General features: G+C 43.7%; 1 protein-coding gene across 1 annotated transcript in view; it reads left to right on the top strand.

Moving 5' to 3' along the window:
- Positions 1-21,713, top strand: part of CCDC7 (coiled-coil domain containing 7) — a 281,228-nt gene that overhangs the window by 129,420 nt on the left and 130,095 nt on the right. Inside the window, exon 17 of the mRNA XM_050939018.1 lies at positions 8,588-8,667. Within this exon, the coding sequence (XP_050794975.1) occupies positions 8,588-8,667 (80 nt within the window). The remainder of the gene's footprint in view (positions 1-8,587; positions 8,668-21,713) is intronic.

Genomic DNA, 21,713 nt, shown 5'->3' with positions numbered 1-21,713 from the left:
TGGCTGCAATTTTGGCCTTTCATTCCCCTATTCAAGGCTCTTTGGTATTTTCCCATCCTACAATCAAAAGATTTCTAAAGGATTATTGCGTATCTTTTCATCCATTAAAGATATACCACTCTAGTGGAATTTGAATTTAGTTCTCTGTTCACTGATGGGGTCTCCTTTTGAGCCTCTTTCATCTTTCTCAGTCCACTAGTTATCAGTTAAAGTGATCTTTTATCCAAAGATTGTTTCTGACTTTCATATTAATTTCTAAGACCTCATTCATCATTATGAAGTGAAGTTACATCACTGGATGTTAGAAATTCTCTCTTATATTATCTTAATAGAATAAGACCATTCAGAAAATTCTCTAGATTCTTTATTATGTATGAAGGCTTAAAAGGCCAAATCAGTCTCTTCTCAAAAATTATCTAAATGGATTGTAGTCGATATAGATATTTTTTACTTTATTAATAATCTACAGCATCTAGCTTGAGTAACTGCTCATTCTACACACCTTAAGAGGAGGATGGAGATTCACCTCCTCAAATGGACATTCAGCCACATGTACAGGAGTTAGGTGGGGATTCCTCTCCTGATGAAAATGTGTCACTTCATCTGTCTCCCTTTGAGGATATTATTCAATTTCATGAGTTCATCAGCAGAATGGTTAGTACATTAAACCAACCATCTGTTGCATTAAATCAATCTCCTCAGCCAGTTTGATATTTTCAGTACTACAACTACCGAAAAGATATCCTTACCAATGTTGGAAGGTTTCTGTCAACGAGCAAGATCAATATGGAATAATTCATCATCAGGTCACCCTAATTAAAAAAAAACAGATAAATTATATCAAACTCCTTATTAATGTTTGCATGTTTTTCATGAGTATCCTCCTAACTCAATAGTAGCAGTAGCATCAATACAGAGATCAAGATCTGGATATTTACACTTCACTACTAACTATATAAAGAAGGGAAAAGATTGGATTCTTTGGAAAGGAAGCTTTGTCTTCCTTGAATATGAGGATTGCTAACTATCAAGCAGTTATGGCTAAATGCCAATTTCATCTTTGGGACAACATGTCCCTGAAGAGCACTAAAAAAGAAGGTCAAAATGTGGCAAAGCACACTCTTAGAGCATCCTTGGATGTCTTGGATGCTGCTTCAGGATCAGTAGCCTCTTTGGTAACCTTTTGCAGGTACAGTTGGTTGTGGTTGTCTTCGCTCCTCTGTGAGACAAAGTGAAAGATTGATGATCTTCCATTTGAGGGACACAGTCTGTTCAGTTCTCAGACAGACAACATTTTAGAGAAAATGAAAGAAACCAGATCTATGGCAACATCTCTGGGACTTCTGCAGCCTTTCAGGAGAACTCATTTCCATGTTTAGATACCAGAGACAATATTACCCATCTTTTTCTTCATCATCTTACTACTCTTAAAGATACTAGCGTCAACATCGGCAACAACAGCATGCTCCTCCATCTCAGTCTCAATATAGGAAACAATCCTTCAAACAAAGATGGTACTAAAGGAATCTTCTACCATTTCTTCTTTGCCTAATATAAAATGTCAGGTTTGGTGATATGCTCAAGAGCTGAAAACTGACCGTAGGCTCTTCTCCACTACCCTTCAGAGACCACCTGTCCCACTTTTAACAATAAATGGCAAAACATCACTATGGACAGATGGGTTTTGGATATAGTAAAAGAGGGTTCCATCATCCAGTTTGAGACTCTTCCTCTATACCATGCCTATCTTCCCTTGCTTTTCAGGAGAGGGTTCTGAGAGCAGAGATCTATTCTCTGTAACAGGAGGGAGCAACAGAGAATGTTCCAGAAAGTCTTGGGAATCAGGGAGTTTATTCCCATTATTTCCCCTGGTTCCAAATAAAGACTGGGGTCTATGACTGATCCTGGATCTGTGAAAATTAAACTACGTTAGGAAGTTCTCCTTCAAGATGTTGACTCTTGGATCAATCACTTTCCCATCACTTTCCACTCTAGGTTGGTTTGCTGCTCTCGATCTCAAAGATGCCTAGGCCACAGAAAATATCTTTCATTTGCCCTAATACAATGTCCTCTCCCTTTGGCCTTTCTACTGCTTCCATGGTTTTTATAAAATGCCTTTCTCAAGTAGTAGCCTTTGTGAGAAGAAAAGGGTCATTAATTTTTCTATATCCAGATGCCTGATTTCTGAAAGCTCATTCCAACAAAACAAAATCTCATTCCAACAGAACAAAATAAGTCTCGACACATGTTCTCTATTCCAAGATCTGGATATTTAATAAAAAAGAAATCCCTTTTGAATCCAACACAAAGAATTCCTTTCATGGGAGCATTTTCTTGACTCCAGAGTAGTGAGGACTTCCTAGGACTGAAATCCAGCGTACAATGCTTACTTCAGGAACCATCTAAAGAAGTGATGCTCTTCCTCACCCTTCTGGGTGTTTTGGCATTGACAATGTTCATTACAAAGTATGCTAGATGCAAAATGAGACCTCTCCAACATTGGATTTCCAGAAATTTCAGCCCCACAAGACACAGCACCTTCATGATACTTATCATTCCAAGGAAAGTTCAAAATAGTCTCTTACGGTGGATTAATTCCAAAAAAGTACTGAGTATCAGGGGTACTGAGTATCTGTACATAAAAGGATAAATGGACACAAATGAGACATCAGAATGGTAATGTACAAAAACCAGTAGGAGAACATTTAAATCTCCCTGGACATTCAATAGCAAATTTAAAAGTAGCCATTCTTCAACAAAAAAACTTCAAAAACAGACTTGAAAGAGAAACTGCAGAGCTACGATTCATTTGCAAACTTAACACCATCAATCTGGGCTTGAATAGAGACTGAGAATGGCTGGCTCACTATAAAAGCAATTTCCCCTCTCTTGGTATTGACACCTCGTCATCAGTTATTGGGAGTGGACCACATCCACCCTGACTGAATTGGCCTTCAGCGTTGGTTCTCCACTTGTAAGGTAACTCCCTTCTCTTCATATGCCAATAAATATTTGTAATTTTCACTCCATGCATCTGAAGGAGTGGGTTTTTTACCCACAAAATCTTATTCCCAAATAAATCTGTTAGTCTTTAAGGTCCCACCAGACTCCTTATTGTTTTTTTTTTAAAAAGTACTGAGCGAGTACCCTGACTCCTTCTGTAATAATGACAACAGATACTTCAAAAAGAGGTTGGAATGCACCTTGACCATTTACTAACAAAAGGTCTTTGGAATCTTCAAGAGTCACAACTTCACATCAGTGTTCAGGAACTATGGGATATCCAGTTAGCACTTGGTGGTCCAAGCTGCCTTTGACAATCTGATAGGAATATACAATGTAAACAAACAGGGAGAAACCCGCTGGTCTCAATTTTACAAAGAAACAATAAAACTCTGGGATTGGTGTTTACCTCATGGAATTTATCCAGTTGCTTTGCACATAGCAAGATCGCACAATGAGCTAGTAAACCAACTAAGCAGATGCACAAGTGGTTTCTGAAAGAATGAGTGATTCAGGACATCTTTGATCACTGGGGTTTTCCAAGCACACATGGGCATTCAGTTGTTAACAGACGCATTTCTCCTCAATTGGAAAACAGATCTGATGTATGCTTTCCCCTTTTTCCATTAATGTTGAAGGTTGTAAAAAAGGTCAGGCAGGATTCAGCCAAAGTGATACTTGTTGCTCTGGCATGGCCGAGACAATAATGGCATGTGGACTTAATGCTGCTTTCCAAGGTGAAATTCAAATGGTTATCCAAACCTTCTGTCAAAAGAAGAGAGAATATACCAACCAGACCCACAATTGCTATACTTCAAGGCCTGGATGATAGGGCTCTAACAGATTTAGAGAACTCTTTTCCTCTTGATGTGCAGCATGTATTGCTCAATTCTAGAAAGTAAATGTTATGATTTAAAACTGAAGTGATTTCTGTTGTGGGCCTCTCTGATAATGGTATTGATCCAGTTTTGGCTCCTGTCCAGTTTATTTTAGAATATTTGTTATTTCTAAAAAATAAGGGTCTATCTGTTCCTTCACTTAGCATACATTTAGCTGCAATAGTAGCTTTATATATACCTGGGAAAGGTAAAACTTTTTTCTTGTTATATCGTCAAAAGGTTTCTGACAGGTTACTGACTCTTATCTGCCAGTGAGTGACCAAATTCCACCTTGGGATTTAAACTTAATATTAACCCAACTCATGTCTCCATCTTTTGGACCATTATCATCTATATCTTTATTTAATCTAAAACAGCCTTTGTTATAGCAATTACATCATCTAAATCTGTGGTTTTCAAAATTTTTTCATTTGCTGACCCCTAAAAAATTTTGAACGGAGGTGTGGACCCCTTTGGATATGGCCATCCCTAGCTATTCTGGGGATGTATGCAGCCCCCCCATGGGGTGTGTGTGTGTGGGGCCCCAGGCCTCCGTGGGGAGGGCTGGCCCCAGGCCTCCATGGGGGGCAGGGCTGGCTTGGGAGGCAGGGAGGAACCATTCCTTAGCACTCACCGGCGGTGCGGCTCGGGCCAGGTGGTTGCAATTCCCACCGCTGGTGAGTGTAGGCCTGACCCTACTGCTGTCCCCAGGGTTGAGAAGAGGCGGGGCTGGGGCTGAGCAGGGGAAGGAAGGAGTGAGGCAGGAAAGGAGCAGGGCAGGGACTTTGGGGAAGCAGGGGAGTTGGGGTGGGAAGAGGCAGGGCTGGGACAGAGCAGGGCCCTGGGGAAGAGGCGGGGCAGCGCCTGGAGCAGCACACAGCTGCGCAGGGCACCAGGAAATTTGGTGCCCCAAATTTCCTGGTGCCCTACGCAGCTGCATACTTTATGTATGGGTAAGGACGGTCCCGCCTTTGGCAATCTTAGACATAGTTTGCTGACCTTCAGGAGTCTGTGGACCGCAGGTTGAAAACCACTGATCTAGATGGAGGTGTGAACTTCATGCCTGAATGGCTTACCTTCCATTTACAGTTTTTCATTAGGACAAGATAGTGCTTTGTCCTGACCCTAATGTTCTACTGAAAGTAATGTCAGATTTTCATGTTAATCAATTGATTAATTTGTCAGGTATTCTTTCCAAAAAACTCATGCCCATGAGAGCAAGTCAAAGTTGCACTGTCTGGATCTAAGAAAAGTTTTATTTTACTATCTAGAGAGAATCAAGATCCTTAGGATGTTGCATAAGCTGTTTGCTTCCTGTATGGAAAATTGAAGGGTAAAACTGTTTCTGCTCAAATTTTATCTGGATGGGTCAGAATTTATAGAAGAGGGTTATAAGAATGTTTGACAATCTTGTACTCCGGTTACTAAAATACATTCTACCAGAGCAGTCACTACATCTACAGTGGGGTCGGCAACCTTCGGCATGCAGCCCATCAGGGTAATCCACTGGCGGGCTCTGAGATATTTTGTTTACATTGACTGTTTGCAGGCATGGCTCCCCTACAGCTCCCAGTGGCCATGGTTTGCCATTCCTGGCAAATGGGATTGCAGGAAGCGGTGTGGGCTGCAGGGACATGCTGGCTGCTGCTTCCTGCAGCTCCCATTGGCCAGGAATGGTGAACCACAGCCACTGGGAGCTGTGGGGGCCCATACCTGCGGATGGTAAGTGTAAACAAAATGTCTTGTGGCCCACCAACAGATTATCCTGTTGGGCCATGTGCCGAAGGCTGCTGACCCCTGTTCTACAGCAGGCTTGAGACATGTTCCATTAATTGACATTTATAAAGCACCACATGGAGCTCAATACATACTTCAAACATTACACATAAGACATAGCTGCTACGTATGATGCTAATAGGCAGGGCAGTCCTCCAATCTTTTATTATTTAGGACATCTTGTCCTATCACCCATTTTTCTGTAGACTGCCTACCAAACTATACCGGAAGTGGGAATGTCCAGAGGACACTTGAGAATGAAATTAAGGATACTTACCTGTAGCCGAGGTTTTTTGAGATGCATTCTGCATATTCACACTTTCTACCCTCCTTCCCCCCATCTGAAGAGTCATAATTAATCTTTGCTCTGCATTAGTGCTGGAAGGAACTGAGATGGCAACTGCTGCAGTACCTGCTTTTATAACCCTGTCCTCAGAACTTGCATGACTGCTGAGCTGAGGGGTGGGAGGTGGCACCTGAATGCTCTAATTCTCTAACAGACACTGCTAACAGAAAGTTCCACTGTTCAGCTGCATTAGTTGGCACATAATTCCAAGAATGTGAGAGTCCATCTCAAAGAACCTCAGTACAGGTAAATAACCTTCATTGCATGTACTAGTTTTTTCTTGCTTTAATTACTTTACTTTCTCCTTTCTGGCCTTCCCGTTATCTATATTGCTCCTTCCAAACTGTCCAAAACACAGCAGCCAGAAGTGTGGTTCTTGCTGGTTGGACTATTTCACCCCTCTATTTGGAATGCTTCATTCATTTCTCTTTGTCCACCATGTCAATGTTAAACTTATCCTTGTCTTTAAGGCCCTGCACAACTCCGCCTGACATAGATATCTGCATTCCTCTTCATTCATTTTATGATATGTCAATGCTCCTGCACCAATTTCTTCCTTCTCATGTCCTAGCTTTGTGCCTTTTTTCTCCCAGGAAACTCTATTCATAGATCAACCTCTGAGTTTCAGTGCCCCAAGCCTTCATGGTTTTACTAAAGGTAGATCATGCCAAACCAACCTGATCTCCTTCTTTGAGAAGGTGACAGATTATTTAGACAAAGGAAATGCAGTAGATCTAATTTACCTCGATTTCAGTAAGGCATTTGACACGGTTCCACATGGGGAACTATTAGTTAAATTGGAAAAGAGGGGGATCAATATGAAAATTGAAAGGTGGATAAGGAACTGGTTAAAGGGGAGACTCCAACGGGTCGTACTGAAGGGTGAACTGTCAGGCTGGAAGGAGGTTACTAGTGGAGTTCCTCAAGGATCAGTTTTGGGACCAATCTTATTTAACCTTTTTATTACTGACCTTAGCACAAAAAGCGGGAATGTGCTAATAAAATTTGCGGATGACACAAAGCTGGAGGGTATTGCTAACACAGAGAAGGACCGGGATATCATACAGGAAGATCTGGATGACCTTGTAATCTGAAGTAATAGTAATAGGATGAAATTTAATAGTGAAAAGTGCAAGGTCATGCATTTAGGGATTAATAATAAGAATTTTAGATATATATTGGGGACACATCAATTGGAAGCAACAGAGGAGGAGAAGGACTTTGGAGTATTAGTTGATCAAAGGATGACTATGAGCCGCCAATGTGATATGACCGTTAAAAAAGCTAATGCAGTTTTAGGATGCATCAGGCGAGGTATTTCCAGCAAAGATAAGGAGGTGTTAGTACCGTTATATAAGGCACTAGTGAGACCTCATCTGGAATACTGTGTGCAGTTCTGGTCTCCCAAGTTTAAGAAGGATGAATTCAGACTGGAACAGGTTCAGAGACGGGCTACTAGGATGATCCGAGGAATGGAAAACTTATCATATGAAAGGAGATTCAAAGAGCTTGGCTTGTTTAGTCTAACCAAAAGAAGGCTGAGGGGAGATATGCTTGTTCTTTATAAATATATCAGAGGGATTAATATTAGGGAGGGAGAGGAATTATTTAAGCTTAGTACCAATGTAGACACAAGAACGAATGGGTATAAACTGGACACTAGGAAGTTTAGACTTGAAATTAGACGAAGGTTTCTAAACGTTAGAGGAGTGAAGTTCTGGAACAGCCTTCCAAGGAGAGTAGTGGGGGCAAAAGACATATCTGGCTTTAAGGCTAAGCTTGATAAGTTTATGGAAGGGATGGTATGATGAGATAGCTTAATTTTGGCAATTGATCTTTGATTATCAGCAGATAAGTATGCCCAGTGGTCTGTGATGGGATGTTGGATGGGATGGGATCTGAGTTACTGCAGAGAATTTTTTCCTGAGTGCTGGCTGGTGAGTCTTGCCCACATGCTCAGGGTTTAACTGATCGCCATATTTGGGGTCGGGAAGGAATTTTCCTCTGGGGCAGATTGGCAGAAGCCCTGGAGGTTTTTTGCCTTCCTCTGCAGCGTGGGGCATGGGTCACTTGCTGGTGGATTCTCTGCAGCTTGAGGTCTTCAAACCATAATTTGAAGACTTCAGTAACTCGGACATAGGTTGGGGTTTGTTATAGAAGTGGATGGGTAGGGTTCTGTGGCCTGCTTTGTGCAGGAGGTCAGACTAGATGATCATTTTGGTCCCTTCTGACCCTAAAGTCTATGAGTCTATGAGTCTATGTTAACAAAAATGTCAATCTGGTCAGATTAAGATCTTTTTAAAGTTATTTAAAATGATTCAGTGCATTTTATCATTTTGTGCTTATCTTCTAGATTTAAAGTTATTCAGGCCAGGGACTGTCTTGATATTTGCATCTTGTATAGTACCAAGGACATTATCAGAGCTAAAATAATAAAAATTAACTGTACCCTGAATAAATAGTTTTGCCAACAGAAAAGGTATATATAACTAAGTAAAACTGATTATTTCCCAGGTGAAATACTATGCATGTTGTTGCCAATTGGCAATTTTTGTATTCTAATTATAATATAATTTTCTTACAGCCTTTGAAATTAGATCCCAAAGGATCTACTAAACCTAAAAAAGCTGCAGAAACAAAAAAAGGAAATTTAATGAGAAAAAGGTAGGGATACTTACATGAATGAAAATTACAGTTTGGTGCCCTACAATATTTTAACACTTAATTCCTGCTTTTTGTTATGGATTTGAAATGGTCAGTGTGAGTATTCTGAATTTGTAACTAACATAAACATATATGGAGTCTAAAAGTGTGGGAAAGTCTTCTTTACTTCTTGTTTGCAGATAAAAGAAGAGAGTGATATGCTGGCTGACAGTTAACCTGAGCAAAGCCAGTTCAATTTTTAAAAGCTATATTGGTAATATATATATATATAGGAATTCAGGACAAAGTGAGATGCTTTGTGTGGTCATTTGTCTTTAATAGCCAGAATGTTGTTTAGCTCACTTCTAAACCATACTACTAGTGGTCTGAGTTGTGGCATTAAGGATTTTGGCATTGATGTTTATGCATTGAGGTATTTTTTCTGTAAATGAAATGCAAGAAATATTGAATTTTGTTAGTATGTGGCATTTCTTCTTTGAGATATATTGTCCAAATATGTTCCATCCTTGATGTGTACCCCCCTCCATGTGCTCAAGATTGGATTCTTTTGGCCAGCAGCATTTGATGGGGCTATGCAATCCCCTGAGTGTCCCTGTGCTCCTGTACTGATGACATAAAGGGTTGTATTGGCCCAACTGCCATGGCTGTGAGAAGCTCCACAGTGTCAGAGTCTCAACACAATTTTACAGAGACTTTTGTGGATCATTTTATATATTAGGTTTTGTTAGGAATAGTTTTACTTATGATAGTTTTCACTTTTGCAAGTTTTTGATGGCTTACCTATCTTTTTCTTCTTCTTCTTCTTCTCTCTCGTCAGGAACTTCTTCCTGATATCAGGGTTAAAGGATGTTTCACCCTTAGTCAGCTGGCTTTAAGTTTTGCCTCTTTTCTGAGATGACAATAACAATCAATAATGGGAACACTAGATGCCTTTTTTTGCCTTGGGGAAAGGTCATATCATCAGTGTTTTGTGTATAAATCCTTTGCTAAAAGAACTTTGAAGGAAAAAGAGGCATGCCTTCAGCTAGTTTTATAGACCTCTCATTGAAACCTGCTTCTTATCTGGGCAGGGTAGACCACCCTGGACAAATTCAACCTCAGTGATTTCTGGATCCAATAGGTCCCAGTCCCCATCTTTGAAGACTGCAGACTTGCGTGGACTGAAAAAGTCACAGACAGCAGGAGCAGATCCCCATTGGTAATTCCCAGTAAAATGAAAATCTAAGTCACCTCACCACTCCCAACTGAAGGAGACTTCATTACCCAAGATTGGTACTGCTGGAGCTCTCACGGAGCACAATACCAGCACTCTGACACTTCATGGGAATAAAAATTAACTGCCTCTTTTACTGATACTAGAACATTCAAGGTAGTGTTTCAGTGCCAACTGTTGCAGCACCAACCCCTTTGGTACTGATCTTTCTGGTATCACTTGCTTCAACACAGAGTGCATCAGCGCTGGACATGTTGGCACCATGAACTCTGGTGCTATCCACTCCTGTACTGAGGTTTATGGCACTGTCCTTTCTCATATATAAGTAGTATGGAGTACTGAGTGGTCTTCACCCTACATATCTTCAAATCATTAGAAATATCACGTGGTAGCATACTCTTTGGGTTTCTTGTTTAGTGTTCCTATATGAAAATTGTAATAATTAAAAATATTCAAGGAAATATTCAAGGAAAACTACATTAAAATGGAATTCAGATTGACAGTATTTATAACTTAAGGTATCAAGTATCAGAGGGTAGCCGTGTTAGTCTGGATCTGTAAAAGCAGCAAAAAATCCTGTGGCACCTTATAGACTAACAGACGTTTTGGAGCATGAGCTTTCGTGGGTGAATACCCACTTCCTCAGATGCATGTAATGGAAATATCCAGGGGCAGGTATATATATGTGTGCTAGCAAGCAAGCTAGAGATAACGAGGTCAGTTCAATCAGGGAGGATGAGGCCCTGTTCTAGCAGTTGAGGTGTGAAAACCAAGAGAGGAGAAACTGGTTCTGTAATTGGCAAGCCATTCACAGTCTTTGTTCAATCCTGAGCTGATGGTGTCAAATTTGCAGATGAACTGAAGCTCAGCAGTTTCTCTTTGAAGTCTGGTCCTGAAGTTTTTTTGCTGCAGGATGGCCACCTTAAGGTCTGCTATAGTGTGGCCAGGGAGGTTGAAGTGTTCTCCTACAGGTTTTTGTATATTGCCATTCCTAATGTCTGATTTGTGTCCATTTATCCTTTTCCGTAGAGACTGTCCAGTTTGGCCGATGTACATAGCAGAGGGGCATTGCTGGCATATGATGGCGTATATTACATTGGTGGATGTGCAGGTGAATGAACCAGTGATGGTGTGGCTGATCTGGTTAGGTCCTGTGATGGTGTCGCTGGTGTAGATATGTGGGCAGAGTTGGCATCGAGGTTTGTTGCATGGATTGGTTCCTGAGCTAGAGTTATTATGGTGTGGTGTGCAGTCACTGGTGAGAATATGTTTCAGGTTGGCAGGTTGTCTGTGGGCAAGGATTGGCCTGCCACCCAAGGCCTGTGAAAGTGTGGGATCATTGTCCAGGATGGGTTGTAGATCCTTGATGATGCATTGGAGGGGTTTTAGCTGGGGGCTGTATGTGATGGCCAGTGGAGTCCTGTTGGTTTCTCTCTTGGGTTTGTCTTGCAGTAGGAGGCTTCTGGGTACACGTCTGGCTCTGTTGATCTGTTTCCTTATTTCCTCGTGCGGGTATTGTAGTTTTGAGAATGCTTGGTGGAGATTTTGTAGGTGTTGGTCTCTGTCTGAGGGGTCAGAGCAGATGCGGTTGTACCTCAGTGCTTGGCTGTAGACAATGGATCGTGTGATGTGCCCGGGATGGAAGCTGGAGGCATGAAGGTAGGCATAGCGGTCGGTGGGTTTTCGATATAGGGTGGTGTTAATGTGACCATCACTTATTTGCACCGTGGTGTCAAGAAAGTGGACCTCCCGTGTAGATTGGTCCAGGCTGAGGTTGATGGTGGGGTGGAAGCTGTTGAAATCATGGTGGAATTTTTCCAGAGTCTCCTTCCCATGGGTCCAGATGATGAAGATGTCATCAATGTAGCGTAGATAGAGAAGGGGCGTGAGTGGACGAGAGCTGAGGAAGCGTTGTTCCAGGTCGGCCATGAAGATATTGGCATATTGTGGGGCCATGCAGGTGCCCATAGCAGTGCCACTGATCTGGAGATATATATTGTCATCAAATTTGAAATAGTTGTGTGTAAGTATAAAGGCACAGAGCTCAGCAGCCAGTTGTGCTGTGGCATCATCAGGGATAGTGTTCCTGACAGCTTGTATTCCATCTGTGTGTGGGATGTTTGTGTAGAGAGCCTCTACATCCATGGTGGCTAGGATGGTGTTTTCTGGGAGGTCACCAATGCATTGTAGTTTCCTCAGGAAATCAGTGGTGTCGCGGAGATAGCTGGGAGTGCTGGTGGCATAGGGTCTGAGTAGAGAGTCCATATATCCAGACAGTCCTTCAGTGAGAGTGCCAATGCCCGAGATGATGGGGCGTCCAGGATTTCCGGGTTTGTGGATCTTGGGTAGTAGATAGAATAACCCTGGTCGGGGCTCTAGGGGTATGTTGATTTCTTCTGGTGTTAGTGTAGGGAGTGTCCTGAGTAGATGCTGTAGTTTCTTAGTGTATTCCTCAGTGGGATCTGAGGGAAGTGGCCTGTAGAATTTGGTATTGGAGAGTTGTCTGGCTGCCTCCTTTTGATAGTCAGACCTGTTCATGATGACAACGGCACCTCCTTTATCAGCCTCTTTGATGATAATGTCAGGGTGGTTTCTGAGGCTGTGGATGGCATTGCGTTCTGCACGACTTAGGTTGTGAGGCAAGTGATGTTGTTGTTCCACGATTTCTGCCTGTGCACGCCGGCGGAAGCATTCAATGTATAGGTCCAGACTGTCATTTCGACCCTCAGGAGGAGTGCATGTGGAGTTCTTTTTCTTGTGCTGTTGGTGGGAGGGCACCCGTGTATCAGTGCACTGTTCAGTGTTGTCCTGGAAGTATTCTTTGAGTCGGAGACGGCGAAAGTAGGCTTCCAGATCGCCACAGAACTGTATCATGTTGGTGGGGGTGGCAGGGCAGAAAGAGAGTCCCCGAGATAGGACAGACTTTTCTTCTGGGCTGAGTGTGTAGTTGGATAGATTGACGATATTGCTGGTTGGGTTAGGCGTACCACTGTTGTGGCCCCATGTGGCAGGTAGGAGTTTAGACAGCTTACAGTCCTTTTTCCTTTGAAGAGAGGTGAAGTGAGTAATGTAGATCTCCTGTCTTATTCTAGTGAAGTCCGTTTGTATAGAAGTTTGGTTATTAATGAGAGTCTCCAGGTTGGAGAGCTCTTTTTTGATGTTTTCTTGTTTGCTGTATAGGATGCTGATCAGGTGGTTCCTCAGTTTTTTTGCTGGAGTATGACATAATCTCTCACTGTGGTCTGTGTAGTATGTAGATAGCAGTGGATTTTTTACCTTTAGTCCATTTGGTATGATGTCCATCCGTTTGCATTTGGAAAGGAAGATGATATCTGTCTGTATTTGTGCAAGTTTCTTCATGAGGTTGATGGATTTCCATTCCATACGGCTAAATGCAGTGCCTTGCATGGTGTCAAGTATCAGAGGGTAGCCGTGTTAGTCTGGATCTGTAAAAGCAGCAAAGAATCCTGTGGCACCTTATAGACTAACAGACGTTTTGGAGCATGAGCTCATGCTCTAAAACGTCTGTTAGTCTATAAGGTGCCACAGGATTCTTTGCTGCTATAACTTAAGGTAAAATACTTTAAAAGGATATTGTAATTATTCCTAAAACAAGCATTATACATTTCCTGATTTTATTAGTGGGTGTGGGGGCAAAGAAAAATATCAACAATGTCTTTAAAACTCAATTCTATCTTATCTAGGATTACAAAAATTAAAAAAAAACCAACCAAACCATAATTGCAATCGTATATTTATATTTATTGCCTGGTATACGGGACGGCATTATGGCTTTTTGGATTCCTTCATTTTTATACCTAGCAAGTTTCAGTTTCTTTTAAGTTTAACATTAACTCTGAATGTCCTGGATTTTTTATGCTTGTTTCTGAGAGAATTACAACATCCTTGTAATGTATTTTACTCATGCGTGCTTTCAGCCTTAGCTCCACATCCGTGTAGTTTGTATCAAGGTACCTAGAAATGTAGTAGGTGCATAATTTTAAAAATAGGATTTGGAAAACTAAAAATTATGAAGAAGAACAGAATGTCCATATTCAGTAAAGCACAAAAATGACTATTCTGTATATCTTTCTCTTAATAAATTGGAATTCAGTAGTGCCACATACAGGAGCTCGGTAGATTTACCTAAGTCGTGCAGAACGCAATGCCATCCACAGCCTCAGAAACCACCCTGACATTATCATCAAAGAGGCTGATAAAGGAGGTGCCGTTGTCATCATGAACAGGTCTGACTATCAAAAGGAGGCAGCCAGACAACTCTCCAATACCAAATTCTACAGGCCACTTCCCTCAGATCCCACTGAGGAATACACTAAGAAACTACAGCATCTACTCAGGACACTCCCTACACTAACACCAGAAGAAATCAACATACCCCTAGAGCCCCGACCAGGGTTATTCTATCTACTACCCAAGATCCACAAACCCGGAAATCCTGGACGCCCCATCATCTCGGGCATTGGCACTCTCACTGAAGGACTGTCTGGATATATGGACTCTCTACTCAGACCCTATGCCACCAGCACTCCCAGCTATCTCCGCGACACCACTGATTTCCTGAGGAAACTACAATGCATTGGTGACCTCCCAGAAAACACCATCCTAGCCACCATGGATGTAGAGGCTCTCTACACAAACATCCCACACACAGATGGAATACAAGCTGTCAGGAACACTATCCCTGATGATGCCACAGCACAACTGGCTGCTGAGCTCTGTGCCTTTATACTTACACACAACTATTTCAAATTTGATGACAATATATATCTCCAGATCAGTGGCACTGCTATGGGCACCTGCATGGCCACACAATATGCCAATATCTTCATGGCCGACCTGGAACAACGCTTCCTCAGCTCTCGTCCACTCACGCCCCTTCTCTATCTACGCTACATTGATGACATCTTCATCATCTGGACCCATGGGAAGGAGACTCTGGAAAAATTCCACCATGATTTCAACAGCTTCCACCCCACCATCAACCTCAGCCTGGACCAATCTACACGGGAGGTCCACTTTCTTGACACCACGGTGCAAATAAGTGATGGTCACATTAACACCACCCTATATCGAAAACCCACCGACCGCTATGCCTACCTTCATGCCTCCAGCTTCCATCCCGGGCACATCACACGATCCATTGTCTACAGCCAAGCACTGAGGTACAACCGCATCTGCTCTGACCCCTCAGACAGAGACCAACACCTACAAAATCTCCACCAAGCATTCTCAAAACTACAATACCCGCACGAGGAAATAAGGAAACAGATCAACAGAGCCAGACGTGTACCCAGAAGCCTCCTACTGCAAGACAAACCCAAGAGAGAAACCAACAGGACTCCACTGGCCATCACATACAGCCCCCAGCTAAAACCCCTCCAACGCATCATCAAGGATCTACAACCCATCCTGGACAATGATCCCACACTTTCACAGGCCTTGGGTGGCAGGCCAATCCTTGCCCACAGACAACCTGCCAACCTGAAACATATTCTCACCAGTGACTGCACACCACACCATAATAACTCTAGCTCAGGAACCAATCCATGCAACAAACCTCGATGCCAACTCTGCCCACATATCTACACCAGCGACACCATCACAGGACCTAACCAGATCAGCCACACCATCACTGGTTCATTCACCTGCACATCCACCAATGTAATATACGCCATCATATGCCAGCAATGCCCCTCTGCTATGTACATCGGCCAAACTGGACAGTCTCTACGGAAAAGGATAAATGGACACAAATCAGACATTAGGAATGGCAATATACAAAAACCTGTAGGAGAGCACTTCAACCTCCCTGGCCACACTATAGCAGACCTTAAGGTGGCCATCCTGCAGCAAAAAAACTTCAGGACCAGACTTCAAAGAGAAACTGCTGAGCTTCAGTTCATCTGCAAATTTGACACCATCAGCTCAGGATTGAACAAAGACTGTGAATGGCTTGCCAATTACAGAACCAGTTTCTCCTCTCTTGGTTTTCACACCTCAACTGCTAGAACAGGGCCTCATCCTCCCTGATTGAACTGACCTCGTTATCTCTAGCTTGCTTGCTAGCACACATATATATACCTGCCCCTGGATATTTCCATTACATGCATCTGAGGAAGTGGGTATTCACCCACGAAAGCTCATGCTCTAAAACGTCTGTTAGTCTATAAGGTGCCACAGGATTCTTTGCTGCTATAACTTAAGGTAAAATACTTTAAAAGGATATTGTAATTATTCCTAAAACAAGCATTATACATTTCCTGATTTTATTAGTGGGTGTGGGGGCAAAGAAAAATATCAACAATGTCTTTAAAACTCAATTCTATCTTATCTAGGATTACAAAAATTAAAAAAAAACCAACCAAACCATAATTGCAATCGTATATTTATATTTATTGCCTGGTATACGGGACGGCATTATGGCTTTTTGGATTCCTTCATTTTTATACCTAGCAAGTTTCAGTTTCTTTTAAGTTTAACATTAACTCTGAATGTCCTGGATTTTTTATGCTTGTTTCTGAGAGAATTACAACATCCTTGTAATGTATTTTACTCATGCGTGCTTTCAGCCTTAGCTCCACATCCGTGTAGTTTGTATCAAGGTACCTAGAAATGTAGTAGGTGCATAATTTTAAAAATAGGATTTGGAAAACTAAAAATTATGAAGAAGAACAGAATGTCCATATTCAGTAAAGCACAAAAATGACTATTCTGTATATCTTTCTCTTAATAAATTGGAATTCAGTAGTGCCACATACAGGAGCTCGGTAGATTTACACCCCAGCTTGCTGAGCACCAACTCATCATTTAGATATACCCTAAGGTCCTAGATAAAGTCTGTGGCAGTGCAGGGAATTGAATCCAGGTCTCTTAAATCCTAGACTAGGGCCCTAACCATTGGATCATCCTGCCTCTCCTAAGCTTTGGGTGTAGAACTCATATAATATACACAAGTCTATATTTGTTGCACAGGCAGAGTAGGCAACTGCAGGTAAGGGGGGAACAGTGGCAGAAGAATAGAAAGATGGCCCCAGTGCAAGTTTTTGTTGTGGGACCCTTCCCTCAAATGTAATGAGTTTAACACTTATTTATACTCATCAACATGCAAATTCAACTGTCCTATACTTCATGTTAGCATCTGTGAAACAGTATTCGCCAGCAATACTAAAGTTTTCTACTCACCCATCTGAATCTTTTTGCATGCCTTTTGTTCTGCAAACTAGTCAGTTATCTGTTGTAGGTTCATTTTCTTGGCTCACTTGTTTTAATTGGATAACATTCCCAATTCATGGAGTCCCTCTTGTCTCATAGTAGTCCTTAGGTCAGAGGTCCTTAAACTGTGGGGCGTGCCCTCCTAGGGGTCTGTGGAGGAATGTCCAGGGGGGTGGGTGTGGTAGGGCCAGGGCCAGGGCCAGGACCAGTCCCCCCGGGAGCAGGGAGGGATTGCAACCTAGCCCCTCCTTGCCCCCAGCTCTGCTCTGGTCCCTTCCCCGGCTCCTGTCCCCGTGCCTGGCCCGATCCCCAGCTTCAGTGCTACTCCACTCTGGGCCCCATGCCAACCTTGACCACTGGCCATGGCTTCATTCCTGGCCTGGGGCCAAAGCTGGGGGCAAGGCTGCGAGCGGAGCCACACCTGGCTGTGGGCCTCCACCGAAGCCTAGCTGCAGCTTTGCTCCCGCCCCAGCCTCAGACCCTGGCCACGGCCACAGACCCACACCCATCTGCAGCCCCAGCCTCAAACCCCTTTCCCCTGTCCACGTTTCCACCCCCCATTGCAGCAGCAGCCTCACTCCTGGCTCCAGGGAGGGCGGGATGGTGGTGCAGACAGGGATAAGGGGGGTATCACCCTCAAAAGTTTGGGGACTCTGCCTTAGGTAGTTTCTTATAAGCTTCATTTTTGAAAATTAATATTCTTCTTTGAGTGATGTCCCTGTCCACTTCAGGTGTTGGTGTGTCCCAGCACTGTTGATCGGAGATTTTCAGTGGCAGTGTCCATCTGGGTCATGCATACGCAGTAGTTGTCTTGGCACTATTGGCACTTCATCTAGCACATGTGCAATGCCAAGCCCGTCGGTTCCTTCTCAACCATCTTCAGCCTGAGGTGGAGCTCTGTAGTAGTGTCTGTGACGAATCTAGAAAATTTTTAGAAATAGTTAGAATTAGTTAAGTTTCAGTCCATAGCTAGTTTAGTCAGCTTCATATTTAGAAAAGAAAAAACCCAACCTTTTGTTAATTAGTTAAAGTTTCCCTCAGACCATTAGGGTCCATAGAGGAAGACATCAGAACTCCTGTAGAAACATGCCTGGATCACCAGGTTTTAAAAGACATAGTTCCTGTAGAGACACTATGCCTATCTCAGACCTGGTCTACACTGCTTGTTTATACCTAATTTAGCGGCATTAAGCCGATTTAACCCTGCACCAGTCCACACAACGAAGCCCTTTATATCGATATAAAGGGCTCTTAAAACCGATTTCTGTACTTCTCTCCGACGAGGAGAGTAGCGCTGAAATCGGTATTGCCATGTCGGATTAGAGTTAGTGTGGCTGCAATTCGACGGTATTGGCCTCCAGATGGTATCCAACAGTGCACCATTGTGACCGCTCTGGAAAGCAATCTGAACTCGGATGCACTGGCCAGGTAGACAGGAAAAGCCCCGTGAACTTTTGAATTTCATTTCCTGCTTGCCCAGCGTGAAGTGCTGATCAGCACGGGTGGCCATGCAGTCCCAAATCCAAAAAGAGCTCCAGCATGACCCGTACGGGAGAGACTGGATCTGATCGCTGTATGGGGAGACAAATCTGTTCTATCAGAGCTCCGTTCCAGAAGATGAAATGCCAAAGCATTTGAAAAAATCTCCAGGCTATGATAGACAGAGGCCACAGCAAGGACTCAACACAGTGCTGTGTGACAAGCATAATGGAAAGCCAAAGAATCAAATGGACGCTCATGGAGGGAGGGAAGAGGGACTGAGGACTCAAGCTATCCCACAGTTCCTGCAGTCTCCGAAAAGTATTTGCATTCTTGGCTGAGCTTCCAATGTCTGAAGGGTCAAAAACATTGTCGCCAGTGGTTCAGGGAATATGTCGTCAATTTACCCACTCCCCCCTCAAAGAAAAGGGAAAAAATCGTTTCTCACCTCTTTTCAATGTCACAGTATGTCTACTGGATGCTGCTGGTAGACGGGGTGCTGCAGTGCTAAACAGCAGCATCCTCTCCCTCCCCTCTCCGGTGGCAGTCGGTACGGTACAAAATGACTGATAGCCGTCCTCGTCATCATCCCATGAGTGCTCCTGGATGGCCTTGGTGAGGTCGGCCGGGGGTGCCTGGGCAAAAATGGGAATGACTCCCGGTCATTCCCTTTTTTAAGCTTTGTGTCCTGGAGATTCAGTCCTGGCAAATGGTGCAATAGGGCTGGTAACCGTCCTCATCATAGTAGCTGGAGGCTGAGCTCCTCTCCCCGCCTCCTTCATGTCTAATGGAGATTCTGGACTATCATAGCAGTGGAAGGCTGTGCTCCTCTCCTGCCCCCCCTTTAATGAGTAATGGAGATGTCCTGCCTGGAATATCATAGGAGCTGGAGGCTGCCTCCCCCTCATTTTATCTCACTAAAAAGTCAGTGTTTCTTATCCTGCATTCTTTTATTACTTCATCACACAAATGGGGGTATAACTGCCATGGTAGCCCAGGAGGAGTGTGTGAGGAGGGAAGCAACGGGTGAGGTTGTTGCAGGGACACTCCCTAGAATGGCATGCAGCTCATTATTTCTGCGGGATATCTGGGGCTCTGACCCGGAGCAGCTGTGCTCTCTGGTTCTCTAGTAGACTTGCCCCATATTCTAGGCAGGACTGACTCTATTTTTAGACAAAACATAAAGAAGGGAATGACCTGGGAAGTCATTCCCATTTTTGTCCACGCGCCCCTGGTCGACCTCAGTGAGGCCAGCCAGGAGCGCCCATGACAGCAGCAGACGGTACAATATGACTGGTAACCGTCATCGCCAATTTCCAAAGCAGCAGATGGTGCAATAGAGCTGGTAACTGTCTCTGCTACCTTGCAATGGCAAATGAATGCTGCTGTGTAGCACTGCAGCACTGCGTCTGTCAGCAGCATCCAGTACACATACGGTGACAGTGAAAAAAGGCTGAACAGGCTCCATGGTTACCGTGCTATGGCATCTGCCAGGGCAATCCAGAGAAAAAGGGCACGAAATGATTGTCTGCCGTTGCTTTCACGGAGGAAGGATTGAGTGACGACATTTACCCAGAATCACCTGCAACACTGTTTTTGCTCCATCATGCATTGTGATCTCAACCCAGAATTCCAATGGGCGGGGGAGACTGCAGGAACTATGGGATAGCTATGGGATAGCTACCCACAATGCAACGCTCTGGAAATCGATGCTAGCCTTGGTACATGGATGCACACCGCCGAATTACTGTGCTTAGTGTGGCCGCATGCACTTGACTTTATACAATCTGTTTTTAAAAACCGGTTTATGTAAAATCGGAATGATCTTGTAGTGTAGACACACCCTCAGATGGACATTCACTCTATGTCCATGAACTCAGTGCAGCAACTTGAAAGCCAGAGCTAAGTGAGATAGAGACCTCAATCTAAAACTAATACTAACGGAGAAACCCTTCCAACCTACCTCTGATCCCAGACAACAGAACCCCTCAACAGGGGACTCTCTGAGAACCTCATCATCAGACACAATGAAAGCTCACTTCTCAAAGAGAACAAGGAAACAAGCCACATCCTTGCCACAGAGAAAACCACTGAAAAAGAAACAGTCTCCTGCAAGGTCACTATCCTCTGTGCCAATCACACCAAGATTAAGCACCTTCAAGGCACCAGGCACCTCTGGCACCACCCACGTGGGGCCTCTGCTGACAAGGACAGGGAGTCGAGAGGCAAACATAAGCCAATCTCCTCCTATATGCACCAACGATGCCAGTTAAAGAGACGACACCAAAACCATCACCAACCGCACAAACAGTCAGTACCGACCCCGGTACCATTGAAAATGTTGGCATCGATGGGCACAATACCGAAACCCACAGAACCATGCCAATTGACACATCATGCCGATATGGTGGTGTCCTCCACTCCAGGCTCATTGCTCTTCAGTACTGCTGGTTCACCAATGCAGATAGCACCGGAACAACTGGACTCTCCCATTGTCCCACCTTTCTGCAGTGATGAGGGTGATGACCAAGAAAAGGGTAACTTTTCCTCATGCCATTTCTTGCCGACTGGAACCAAACCACTGTTGGGACCCATGAGATCAAGGGACCAAATTGCTCGAGACGTGCAGCACTGGTATGGGCAACCATGGATGTGCCCACCCATGCCTTTCCCCGTGCAATGGCCACAATGGGAGGCCTACAGGGCACTTTATCACAGACCTCCCACTTCTCAGGTAAGACGCATATGGTCAACAACAGCCTCCTTACCTGAGACCTCAGAAGTGCCAGAGGAAGTGAGGGAGGATAGGGACAAGGACACAGAACAGGACATTTCACCTGCTCATAACTCCTTATCATCACCTGACAAGGCATAAACACCTCCTGCTGCTGCTGATTTTAAGCATTTCCAGGAGCTGTTCAGATATGTGGTGCAAAGCCAGGACACTCTACTTGAGGAAGTGGCTGAAACCCAGCAAAAACTCCTCTAAATTCTTCATATTTCTTCACTGAAAATAGCACTACCTATCAACGAAGAGCTAATGGAACTGGCAGAAACAGTCTGGTCAATGCTGGCAACCATTCCACTGACATGCAAGACAGTGGATAGGAAATACTGCGTC

Source organism: Gopherus flavomarginatus, chromosome 2 (genome assembly GCF_025201925.1).
Source record: "Gopherus flavomarginatus isolate rGopFla2 chromosome 2, rGopFla2.mat.asm, whole genome shotgun sequence".
In the NCBI taxonomy this organism is placed as follows: domain Eukaryota; kingdom Metazoa; phylum Chordata; order Testudines; family Testudinidae; genus Gopherus; species Gopherus flavomarginatus.
This window is presented reverse-complemented; position numbering and strand designations above follow the sequence as displayed.